The sequence below is a fragment of the Venturia canescens genome, chromosome 8 (assembly GCF_019457755.1).
Source record: "Venturia canescens isolate UGA chromosome 8, ASM1945775v1, whole genome shotgun sequence".
Taxonomy (NCBI): Eukaryota; Metazoa; Arthropoda; class Insecta; order Hymenoptera; family Ichneumonidae; genus Venturia; species Venturia canescens.
The window spans coordinates 15,211,188-15,223,653 of NC_057428.1; the positions used below are offsets into that span (position 1 = coordinate 15,211,188).

General features: G+C 37.6%; 2 protein-coding genes across 3 annotated transcripts; both read right to left on the bottom strand.

Annotated features, from left to right (window-relative positions):
• Positions 1-480: 480 nt before the first annotated feature.
• On the bottom strand, positions 481-9,941 carry FoxK (forkhead box K). 2 transcript variants are annotated; one of them, XM_043425881.1, is made up of 6 exons: positions 9,764-9,941; positions 8,528-8,931; positions 6,807-7,592; positions 6,038-6,300; positions 5,662-5,764; positions 481-5,257 (listed from the first exon to the last, which is right to left on the bottom strand). In XM_043425881.1, the coding sequence occupies exons 2-6, from the start codon at positions 8,884-8,886 to the stop codon at positions 5,086-5,088; spliced, it is 1,683 nt and encodes a 560-aa protein (XP_043281816.1). In that variant the 5' UTR covers positions 8,887-8,931; positions 9,764-9,941; the 3' UTR covers positions 481-5,085. The 2 variants fall into 2 exon arrangements, with proteins under 2 accessions (XP_043281816.1, XP_043281817.1); XM_043425882.1 differs by lacking the exon at positions 9,764-9,941 and adding an exon at positions 9,562-9,740.
• Positions 9,942-11,159: 1,218 nt separating this feature from the next.
• Positions 11,160-12,461, bottom strand: LOC122414455 (dynein axonemal heavy chain 3-like). The gene has a single exon (XM_043425733.1). It carries the CDS (start codon positions 12,312-12,314, stop codon positions 11,406-11,408), a length of 909 nt encoding a protein of 302 aa, XP_043281668.1. The 5' UTR covers positions 12,315-12,461; the 3' UTR covers positions 11,160-11,405.
• Between the last annotated feature and the right edge of the window lie 5 nt (positions 12,462-12,466).

Genomic DNA, 12,466 nt, shown 5'->3' on the forward strand with positions numbered 1-12,466 from the left:
ATATATAACAGACTGTAAGTTATACATACGAGCACTCGAAATACACGGCAATCGATTTTTCTTTGTAATTAAAAGAAAATAAAGAACATTAAATTCGCTTGTGTGTTTCTAATTGTGAAACTCGCTTATTATCACTGAGAAAAAACACATTTGTTCACCGAACAAACTTTATTTACACTTATTTAGACGATTATGTTGTGGATTCAAGTACCTTCTACTGGAATAGCAAACTATTAAGTTGATTAAGAAAAATGACGTTAGAATCCACTATATTTTCGTTCTAATGCATGTTCTGTTCGACTAACAAAATTTTCTTCTCAGTGCCTACCAACGGTGAGAATGATGAAAAAATGTCGCTTCGGCAGCACCAAAAAATGTGGGATTTCGATGTATGTTTTACGATTTTTGGAGCATCGAGATAAAAATCGAAAAGGAGAATGAGGAGAGTGAAGTCTCGACGGAATTAACGAACAATACGAATAGTCAGGAATCGATATATTTCTCCAAATTCTTCCGAAAGCCCACATATCTAGCTTTGATCGTACTTCTCTCATCTACGTTTATTTTTCTTATTCTTGCAACGAATATCGCGGGAGACTCGTCTCTGCTCGTGTATCACTCATTCTCGAACATTATATCAACAATATTTGTTTCTCACTCACGCTCGTCATAGTTTCTTCTCCATTATCAATTTATTTTTAGCATTTGTGTGTTTATTTTGTGTGTGTGTGTATGTGTGTGTGTTTTTTTTTATTTATTTTTCCACGTATATATTCGTGGTTTCGAATTCACGTGTGTATGTGTATGTGTCTATGTGTGTTATGTGTATGTTTGTGTCTATAACGTTTCTATGGTACGGGCAATGAAGCAATTTCGAAAAGAAAAAAAAAATTGGAAAAAAAAAACTTTTTTTTATACATATTTATCGCGCATAGTAAATAATAAATACAATTTCACGCACTTTTTTTCAACACTTTAAACTTTCATCAGCATCGTTCACTTCGTTTTCTCATGACCATTTATCAATCGTGATCTATTCAATTCGATATTGCGTTTTTTTTCGCTTTTCCGTTCTTTCGAATTCTTGCGCTCGAGTATACAATATAATTTTCACATATTTATTTATATATATATATATATATTTAAATAAACTTATTTAAATATATATACAGCTGGGAGCGAATGCCTTTGGAACAAGCAATCGCTCTCTTTCGTTAGTTGATCAAATTAACAATGAAATTTTCATCACTTATTATTCTGTTGAGAAACCGCTCTCGGAATTCACTCGTCAACTTTCCGCGTAGGAAAAATGAATTTGTTAGAGAATCATTTTTTATCGTTTCTTCCCTTCAGCTTGCTTGCTTACTTTTTTCTCTTTTCAATGTTTTTCAATTCGTTTCAATGAATTATCATGTCAAACTCGATACACTCGTCATATGTACTGACCTTTGCATGTGTTATTTGTCAGCTAATTTTTTGTCCACATCCCCCCTCCTGTCAGTTTCTCCTGCCTACGTAGCGTGTTACAATCGTTAACCAAAGGCAGGATAAATTTACAGCTCGTCGTTTGTGATTTAAAAGAAAAAACAAACAATTGAAGAAAAAAATTCCTATTTCGTGAACTATTCGCAACGCGATCATTGTTTTTCATCACTATATTCGTTATTTGGTTTCCTCTTTCGTCTCTATCCCACCACTTTTTCAACCCGCCTTTATCTGCTCACGGATCTCCAACGACCCCCTAAAGTCCTATTTTTCATTTATTGTGCACCTGTGCTGACCGAATGTACTTCGAAATTCGTTATTTTCAGTTGATCCATCTTTTTGTTGTGGTTGTTGTTTTTTTTGTTGTTTTTTTTTTTTTTTTTTTTATTCACTTATTTGTCGTGTTTTTTCTCGCTTTGTTTTTGTTCCACTCAAAATATATGTATATATACATTTGTTTGTTTTCAAAAAGATATGTGGAACATTCGCGATTTTCCATAGCCATCAATTCACGCGCGGGTGTAAATTTTTTTCAATCGATTTCATCTCTTTTCACATTCATTGTGTTTTCATATTCTGCTACATTTAGCATCGATCACTCGACGAAGAGTATCGCTTGGGGAGGTTCGATTGAAAAAATAATATTCGCACAGACGGTCATACAATCGTTGAGTTCCACTCAAATTTCATATTGCGATGTCGACTCGACGAAAACAAAAACGCTTTTTTCTTCGCTCTCGCTCGCTCGCTCGCTCGCTCTCTCTCTCTCTCTCTCTCTCTCTCTCTCTCTCTCTCTCTCTCTCTCTCTCTCTCTCTCTCTCTCTCTCTCTCTCTCTCTCTCTCTTTTCGTCACATCATAAACATTCGGAAAATCGAAATACACGTTTTCAGATCACTCGTACCGCGCAAACGTAATTTGCCTTATTCTCCTCGCTCCTTCGTATTTATTCGCTTTTTTTCTCTCTCGTTATCTTCGCTTTTCTTTTTATCATTATTAAACGCTAATCGTCACAAAAATAGAGGTCGCTTCGCGTATATATAATCATTTTTATTATCGTCGCATTATTTTTTTCACTACCCTCAATCTCCCTCGCTCAACTCTTTTTTTATTCATGGTTTTTATTTCTTCAATTAAACCATGAAAATAAAATCACAATTTAAACGATTGTTTTGCCGGCCAAGATAATCGTACGCGACACAATAGTACTTCTCAGGTCGGTAATCAACGATTCGATCTCTCGTTTTTTATCAACGATCAATTTCCGTTGGATTATTATTTTCATTGAAAGATTCACGCGATTGGCAAGAATAAATCATTTTCCAAAGCTTTTCCATAAGCACGACACCATTCACAGTAACGCATTCTAAATTAGGCACTCTGATTTTCTTTTGTCATTTCTTTTACACGTTTTCAATGATCACCGAAAAACTATAATTAAAGTAACTGTATTTTCAACTGATCCGGTTTTTCATCACTGTGGCCCAATAAAATTCATCGATAATTCGGTTGCTCGTGTCGTCTTTTTTCTATTACACAATCTCGTTTTCAACTACAAATGCTTTTCGTATCGTAATAAATATCATAACAAAGCTTTTTAATACGAACTTAAGTAAATTTGGCAGTAAAGTGACAATGGAATTGAGAAATTCCGGGAGAATCATTGAACCGGTCAACATGATCTTCATTTACGTTTGAACAAATTGGAGAAAAATCTCTAACGAAACTTTTTTTTACAATAAAATCAACGTGATTGATAAATGAAGAAAAAACTAACGTTTTCGTCGAAGCGACGGGGCGGCGGTGGGGGCGGGGTGTAAACGAGGGGGGGGAATACAAAAAAAAAGTTCGATAGAAAATACTTTGCTTTATAATCGCTTCGATGAATACCAAAAGCTTTTTTGTATATAGTAATAATATTAATAATAATAATAATAATAATAATAGTTTAACATTGAATAATGCAGAAGAGAAAAAGTGGTTCATCGTCAAGCAGAACAGATATAATCTGAGATAATAATCGCCACTTTAACACTTTTAACATGATTACCAGCTAGGGAGAGAAAGATAAAACAAAAAAAAATAACAGTAGAAAAAATCCTTCAAACTTTGTTCGAATGGTCTTTGCGGAGAATAAGGGGGGAGAGGGGACAAGAGAAAATTTACTGTATCGCGATTTTGAGAGCATGAATCATTGATTCGTGAGCTTTGTAACGAGATATAAATTTTCAACTCGTTAAGCTCATTGAAAAATACTTAGATATTGAGGGAAATGGACATTTCCAATCGTAGATAAAGCAGGAACAAAATCCAGTAGCAAGGAAATTCAAACATCACGTGTCAGGCTGTGAAAAACGAGCCGTAAATACTTTTTCTTAAGACAGAAAATCGAGCACCTGGAGAACAAATAGTAAACTGAAAGAAAAAAAAAAGTAAACAATTTTACTATTTCTCAACAGAAGAGAATTTCAAAATCGATAAAGCTGTTGCGGATTGATTTACGAGTAGCAGAAAGAAAAGCCACTAAAAAACACGATTCGTTAATGACGAGTAAAGTACATTTGCATCGAAGCAAAATAAAATCAGAAAGCGTCTTAGTTTCATCAACTTTACACTGATTATCGACCTCTGAGGCGTTTGTATTTTTTCCAACATAAGTACGATATGTATCTTGTAGATTGGCCTTTTTTGTTCGGAGTGTTACAGCCTCGTGGCTCGACTATTCCTATTTTTCGAACTTTCAAGGGACGATAGTCAATCCGGCATAATTTTGATACAAAAAAAAAGTGGAGAAAAGAACACTTTGAGAGCTCGTATATCAGCAGAATAGCGGCTCTACGTGTATTACTGGGTTCATTTTTGTTCCAACTTTAATTTTATTTACGTTCATTCTATTCGTCAGTGTTTGTGCGCGCGCGCGCGCGTGTGTGTGTGTGTGTGTGTGTGTGTGTGTGTTCGTGTGCGTGGGTATCTATAGTGCACATTATACATGTTGGGTGCAGTCATTTGTCTTTTTTTTCTCCATCTCGCGATCGCGAAGGAGCGCGTGTCATCCCTAACATTCAGTTGAATAAACTAAACGAGTTGGTCATTTGCGAGGTGGGCAGAAGAATTATTGCGACAAAAGTCAAATGGCACCGCTTATTTGTTTTTTTTTTCCTCGAAAAAAATTCGATAAGAGGCAAAAGAAAAGAACGTTCGAATCGCAGGAGAGATGATAAAACTGAATGTTCACTCTGATTTAAAAAAAAAATAATAAAAATAAAAATAAAAAAAAAGAATTTCGAGATAAATGTATCGGTTTCCGCGTGAGGATAAAATTGCAGCCATACTTTTTTTTCTTCTTTCTCTTCTTCTCTTAACACCCCAACTTTTTTCACTATTCGTTCTGAATGTGATATTTTTCTTCGAATGAAAACAACATGAAAAAAAACACACCGGGAGAGTGATGAAAAAGAAAGGCGGAGAAAGAGCGAACGATTCGTCTGACGATAAATGTGAATAGATTACAATGTAACATTGTCCTACAGTACAAGAGGCTAATTGGGGTGATTGGGAGTACAGGGAAAATGGTGGGATTGGGATAGGGAGAGAATTATAGTTCAGTGATCGTCAGCATCGTGAACACGTTGACGCTTCTGTTGCTGCTGATGTTCCGGCGGTTCAGGACTCTCGACGATCGCCAGAGGCGCCGGTGAACCTGGCGAACTATCGGGCTCCTCGTGAGCCCGTTTGTTCACCCCGACGCCAGCGTCAGGGCCAACGAAGCTTCCACTGTTGAACATCAAACGTTTATTATTCGAGTTGTTGAAACAAATAATTCGAAATGTTTGTCGAAATTCATTTATCTCGGGCTCCCACCCCTGGACAATCCACTTTCTCGATTTTAAATTCCACGAGATAAAAAAAAAACCATGCTCTTTTCAGTAATAAAGGAAATTCTTTCCATCCAATTAAAACATCATCCTACAAGCCAATTTTTCAGTTTACAATTACGAAAGAAACGGTCTACGATAAAATCATAATCACCGAATATTTAATGACGAAAATTACAAAACGGGAAAAAGTTGCGAATATAATACAAAAAAAATATTCATCGCATGAGAATTGTCTCTTACCACGTCATAGATTTCGGGTTCTAAGCTTTTAGGAAAAGACAAAGAACAAAATTGATTTACCTGTAATTATAAGTTGTTTGTACAATAACAGGAGCTGGACTGTATTGTCCAGCCGGGGATAACGAATGTTCCTCTACCACGTTCCCAGGCACCAAATATTTCTCTGAAAAAAAAAAAAAAACAAACAATAGAATAAATTGATAGAAAAATAAGACATGAAACTTGTTTCATTTTTTGTATATCTTTCATGGTCAATTACTTTGATTATTTTTAAGTAATATTAATTTTATAGGGTGACATTGTTTGATGTTTTTAGCAAAATGAAGAAAGAAGCTGAGGACGAAAACGAAGTGAGACGCAATCCAATTTTGAAAAATCGAGAGTTCGAAATTTCGGCAAGTGCAACGATTTTAAAATCCATTTTTCACGTTCTTACCTTCTCTCGTCGCATCACCACTCACGCCGTTAGTTACCACCGTAATCTGTTGCATCAGACGTCCCTTATGCGTGGGTGGTGGAGGCGGTGGAGCGTAAGGATGACCCGGGGAACCCGGTGCTGATTGACTCGACAATTGTCCAGCTGGCGATGATACTGAACTATCGACGTAAGATTCAGGTCCAGGAGAGCCTTCTCTGCTGAGGCACTCGGGCGTCATCAAACCGCTTATACCCACGTGGGATGGTGACGCAGGAGCGCTCCTGTTTATGTTGAGGAATGAATAAATTTGTGATAATCGATAAGGAACGAATTAAAAACGTGCTTTGTAGTAACCGTTTGAAATTTTGTTTGCAGTTTCTTGATTATTCAACTATTTTTGCCGACACGAATTCCGGATCTTTCTTTCGAATATAATTCGTAGAACCCTTCCGATACAGGCAAAAATATTTATCAGAATTTCTTGAATACTTTTCAGTCAACAAATATGAAGATTCATCGGGGCTCTGTTACAAAACGGAATTATTCCATTTTCATTGACTGAAAACTTTAGCTTATTTTCTGATTTTCAGGTCAGATCCGTAATCAGCGAGCTTCAAACCTACACATGCAAAAATTATCAACGATTCGAATGAATCGTTCTCAAGACCTCGTGCGTGCCTCAAAGGGCTGAATAAAAATGTTTTTAAAAATATTTGGTTCCATTAAAGTTTTTAATGGAACTTCGTGTCGATTATTCAATGATGATTCACCAAATGTTCGAACGAACCTCGAAGATAATCCAAAAGGAGCACGGAAGCAGGGAACACCGCGCTGTCTTCTCCTTCGAAAAGCTTGCTCGATTAATTTAGCTTCCGATTGTGGATCTATCCTCCAGAATGATCCTTTGCCCGGTTCCTCTTGGCTCCTTGGTACTTTTATAAAATAACGATTTAAGGAGAGATTGTGTCTTATGGAATTTTGCCAACCCTTGTCGGCGGTTCTGTAGTACGGATAATTTTTTGTTATGTAGGAATAAATTCCGGAAAGTGTGAGCTGTTTGTCCTGGGCTGATGCGATTGCTTGAACGATCAGCTGAGCATAAGAGTACGGCGGTTTCGAGTCATCTTTTGGTGGACTATAATGTGCGGCTGTGCCGTTTGGCCCGCCTGTCCCACCGCCCGCGTTGCCACGATAACGCGGCTCTATTCCCGGCTCCGGACTCATCTGTGAACTCGAACTTTGTCCACTTTCGCTTCTCTCCATATTTGAATTTTGCGGATCGTGAGCTACGGCTGCGGCATACGCCGCAACCATTTGCAAGTCTGCCGATATGTTTCGTCGGCTTTGTCCTGCTCGTGGACTCGCCGGACACGAATTCGCCGCACTTATCGTCCCTGTTGGCGATGGGAATGGGCTGCTGTAACCCGTGTCCGGTATGTTTATTCTCAACGGCGGCAACGGTGCTCTCTGCTTCGGTGGCGACGCAATCCTTACGTTACTCGGTTGCTCTTGCTCGTCCACCAAAGATTGAAACACCAGCCTTATATTCGTACTCGGAAATCTGAATGTGCACCTGCAAAATTTTACGATAACTACGTTATTGTGTCAATACTTTTCTGCGATTTTTGTACTTATACAAAATATTCTTATCTACATATGGCATATGGATTTGCATGAACAGTCTACCTAATTCTCTGCGCTTAGAAACATGAATAAATTTCCAATTTGCAAGGAAAAATTGTCTTTGCATGATATTCTCAGTTCATTGTACATTAGATTATATTTCAGATAAAAAAAAACGTCCATTTACACGTTCATTATGCAACTTTCCGGTAGTTGCATCAACGCGTGTATTTTTATGGCCTGTGATAAGAGTGTTGGATAGAAAGTCACTTCAAAGTCACTTTTTGAATGAAATGACATTTCAAAATTGACAAAGTTGAATCAACACGCTGCAGAGATTATGCATAACGAAATTGCGTTTTCTAATCAAATGTGAGCTCATTTTTCAAGATTATATGAATCAAATTTGTTCCTTGAGTCAAGAAATAAGAGAAATTTGGAAAAATTATTTGGTTATCATTGTAAACTGAGCAACATGATGAATGAAAAAGGCATTTTTGTTGTACTCTAATATTCAAAAATACAAATAATCTAAAAAAAAATTATAAATTCATTCCTCTCATCAATGAAAAGTTACTGCTTTTTGATTTCAGAGAATCATAATCCAAATTCAATCACGATTCCTTATGATACGCAGTCAAAAACTTTTCAAAATTCAGGAAACAAGAAAAATGGTAAAGATTGTCGAAGAGACGTATGACATCTGAGCAAGTTAATATAAAATGTTTCCAAAGTTTCAATTATGTCAGAGAACAAAATACAGATTTCTTATGTATAATAGATAAAAACAAAATGAGATGACAGGAACTGTTGGCAAGAAATATATGAAATATACATGGGAATAGAAAAATGAAGATAGAGAATGAATGATTGCGAGTTACTTACGTTTTGGGTAGCTGAAAAGCTGGTGCGCCTTTTCTTTGAAAGACACCATCGACAAAAACGCCATTTTTGCCATTGCAGGTCATGAAGAAATAGGGATGATCATAAAAAATTTCGAGATGTCTGCGAGAGATGAAACTGGAAAGTCCCATGTTGACGTCGACTTCACCTTTGCTGCTGTTGCGACCAATAATGATTCGTCTCTGTCTGACCATATATTCGAATTCCCGTCCTTCTAGTCTAGCGATAGGTGCACCTTTTGATTCAGAATTCCATTGCATCTTTGTAGGGCTAGCCGGTGCAGATTTGAGGGCAAGAAGTGCCCAGGCGTCACTCTCCTGTGTTCTCGAATACGTGGACATCGTACGTGTTTTTTTTTCTCCTCCGATACGAATTTCACAATGGTTCTATCAAAACGTCGAAAGACAAAGAGACGAGAGATAATGAGCAAGTGTAAAGAAGAATGAGAATGAGAGGGAGAGAGGAGAAAAAATAAAAGCCACGGCACGTTGAGAAAAGCGATGGGAAAACGTGATAGTATAAACTGAAACTCGTGGTCTCTATAACCCCACTGTATCGTCGTTATAACCAAAAAAAAAAACAAATTTTTCACTTTGCACACGTTCGAGTTTGCTTCCAAAGCCACCGTATGTAGGAAGAAGAAAAAAACGTACAAAAAAAAAGAGGTTCAATTAGAAGAGTAAAACGTTTCGATATAAACGTTATAATTTCTCAATAACCCGAGGAAAACGTGAAAAAGTCACACTCTCGAGGATTCAACACGTTTGGAGTATTCGTCGCGGTTTTTATCGTCGTCTCTCTTCGTGTACGTTCGTCCGTTTGGTGTGGCTCGTTCGCTCTCTTTCTCTCAATCTTTCTCTTTCTCTCACGCGCGCACGCATGCCTGTGTGTGTTTATTTATTTTTTATTTTTTATATTTCTCTTGTATAAACGCGCGTATGCCGTGTGCGTGTATCTGTGAGTCTCTACAGTATATATGTGTGCGTATTTGTGTATATACATGTACATATACATACGTTTTAATCGAGAAAATTGCGTGGAGCGAACGAGTGTATAACCGTGAGTACGTGATAAATAGATAACACACGGAGGACAAAACCTCAAGGGCTTAAGGCGCCGTGGGCACGCACCGGAGGCCCCAAAATGATTTTACGCCTTTATTTTTCTTCCTCTCTTTTTTTTTGTTTTTTTGTCTTTTTCCTTAGATTTTTTTCTTACTCTCGCGTCCCGTATAACCCGCGGACGTGTAATATGGCCGGCCCTTGGTACGACCGAGTGTACTCGAAAAACTCGTGTCTCTCTTCCCCTACCCCTGCTTTTCCAACTCGCTGCTGCGATGCTTCGCAGCGCCGCCAAGCGACACTTGACCGCTCTCTTGGTTACAAACGCGATCTCTCTTTCTCTTTCTTTCTTTCTGCCACTTTGATCTGCCGTCCATCTCTTCACGAGATTGCGGCACATTTGCGCTTTTTTTTCTTTCTGTAAACTTGTTCATAAATGCTTTTATTTCGATATTATTTCTCGTTGAGCGTTTATATACAACAAGGAAAATACATGAATAATGTTTATTTTTTCATATTCATTTTCATATGTACTTTTCCGATCGCCTGTCGCTATATAAATTCGGCATAACTCCCGTTCCATAATCGCGGAGCCGTATAGATTTTACTACGTAAACATCATTTGTTTATAGTCAGCGCCGTGTAGAATTACATTATACAGGCAGTGCAGAAAAGTTTATGTTGTGATGATACTCCCCTCTCCTTCCGTGTACTTATAATTCTTGTTTACCGACAAAATGAAACGTGGGTGGTCACCACGTGATCGGATCTCTCTACTCTCTACGACACACCGAAGCGCGCGGATCCTCGTTAACGTTTTAAATTCATTCGTAAGGTCGTGCGTGTTTTTACCGCACGAGTGCTGCTTTTATCCGAGAGTCTTAAATTTACAAAAACTATTGAGATTTTCGATTTTTGGTGCTTTAGAAACATTTTTTTCTTTTAAATGAGGATTTTAACATGGACACAACAAAGGATTTGTTGTGTTATGTTTTGCCGGATCCAACCTCATGTTTTCATGTTGCACGTTAGCCGTTAGACACGTTTAGACCAGATTATTTGGGTGTCTTCTGCTAGACGGAGCAACAAAGAGAGATAGAGGTAGAGGAAAATCCCAACCGGAAATTGTACGAACGCCATGACACCCGCATCCGGAGAGTGATATTCGAAGAGCAACAAGAAGTCACGCATACATGCAAACATGTTCAATCGAGCATATTTATATCTTTTCTTTAAAATTTTACCGTTTTTTTTTAATTCCATTTAAAAAACGACGAATTCTATGGAACCTCTAATACGAGGCGAATCTGTAGTATACTTCAACACAAACGAGTCAGTTCAGCCTGCTTTAACCTGCAAATTTCGATGATGAAGTTTTGAATTTTATTTATATTCACAGGAATTATATGAGCCAATAAAAAATTTTTCGGATCTCCCAGACCCCAGAGAGTGCTGCTGGGGTTAATTTCGGGTCCTATAAAAGATTATTTTCTACAAACTTTGATAATTTATCACACACACGTTAGAGACCTAAAAACTTGGGATATTAAAAAAGTTCTCATCATAAAGATGATAATAATCTGAAGAAATTCAAATTTCAGTTTGAATCAAGATGTCATTGTATAATATAATCTTATAGCAAAAAACAAATACACGGAGGTTAAAACTGATATTCTCAACAATCAATATTGAAGAAAAAGTGTAGTGAATATTTTAATAAAAATAAAATGTAAAATATTTTGTGTTCGATTGATGACGATATTGATACAAAATACATAATAATTATGCACGAAATTCTGTCAATCGTCGAGTTGGCAGAGACTAGCAACACCACGATTAATCCAGTGTGAGGGATCGACAGAAGTCGGTAATAATATGTACATGACAAAATTGGAGGAATGTCCCGTAGTAGCGAGAACTCCTCTTCTAGCGCTAGTTTTGTAAACAGGACATTGATAGGTCGATGATATAACGAATTGGCTTTTTATGCCGGGCTTGAGCCAGACAATCGGCAATGGATCGAACATTATTTTAGCTTTAGATTCGGTGAGTTGTCGGTTCTTCTTGTCCCATCGAGCACCTTCGAGAAACAATCCTTTGGTGAAAACTCCAAGAGATGGCGATTCTTGCTCGATTGAGGTGTCTTTAACCTCAAATTCGAAGTCCAAGTGATCAATTGGTATTTTCAAAGAACGAGCATAATTCTGCAGTACACCGGTCAGAAAAGATTGAGTGAAAAAGAAGCCAGATATCCAAAATACAATGGGAGCATCATTCGCGATCCAATCATTAAAAAATTCTATCCTTCCGAGCAAATCGTTGATGTAACTCGCGAGTGGCTTCAATGAAGGATAAGATTTTTTGTCCCATTCAATTGGAACTTTTCCAATGCTCATGCTCAGAAAAACCTCTTCCAGGGACGACGACATCGTCACTTGACCTTTTATCGCTTTTTTCACATCTTTTAGAGATTTTTTTATCACGTTCGTAAGACGATTGTATCTTATGAGTTCTTGACGCAAAACTGTGTTCATACTGTTCGCATACAGCACCGGATACTTTACTGCTACCTCTTCCATGTTAAATTGCTCCGGCATTTTTGACAGTATGTCCGATGCAATGTTTTCCACTAATGTGTCCATGTCGGATACCCCTGAAACTCCTGTTATTTGCGTCTGTGTTAACAGCACACCTGACAACAATTGCATCGATTCCTTATTGTCTTTAGTTATATCTGCATTTTCATGGAGACCATACACTTCAGGCCTTTGATTTATCGGTAAGCTTTTGATGTACTCTACGCAGCCTGGGTGATCTGTATCTGGGGGTAAATGGTATAATCCACTCGGAGAAAAGGAAT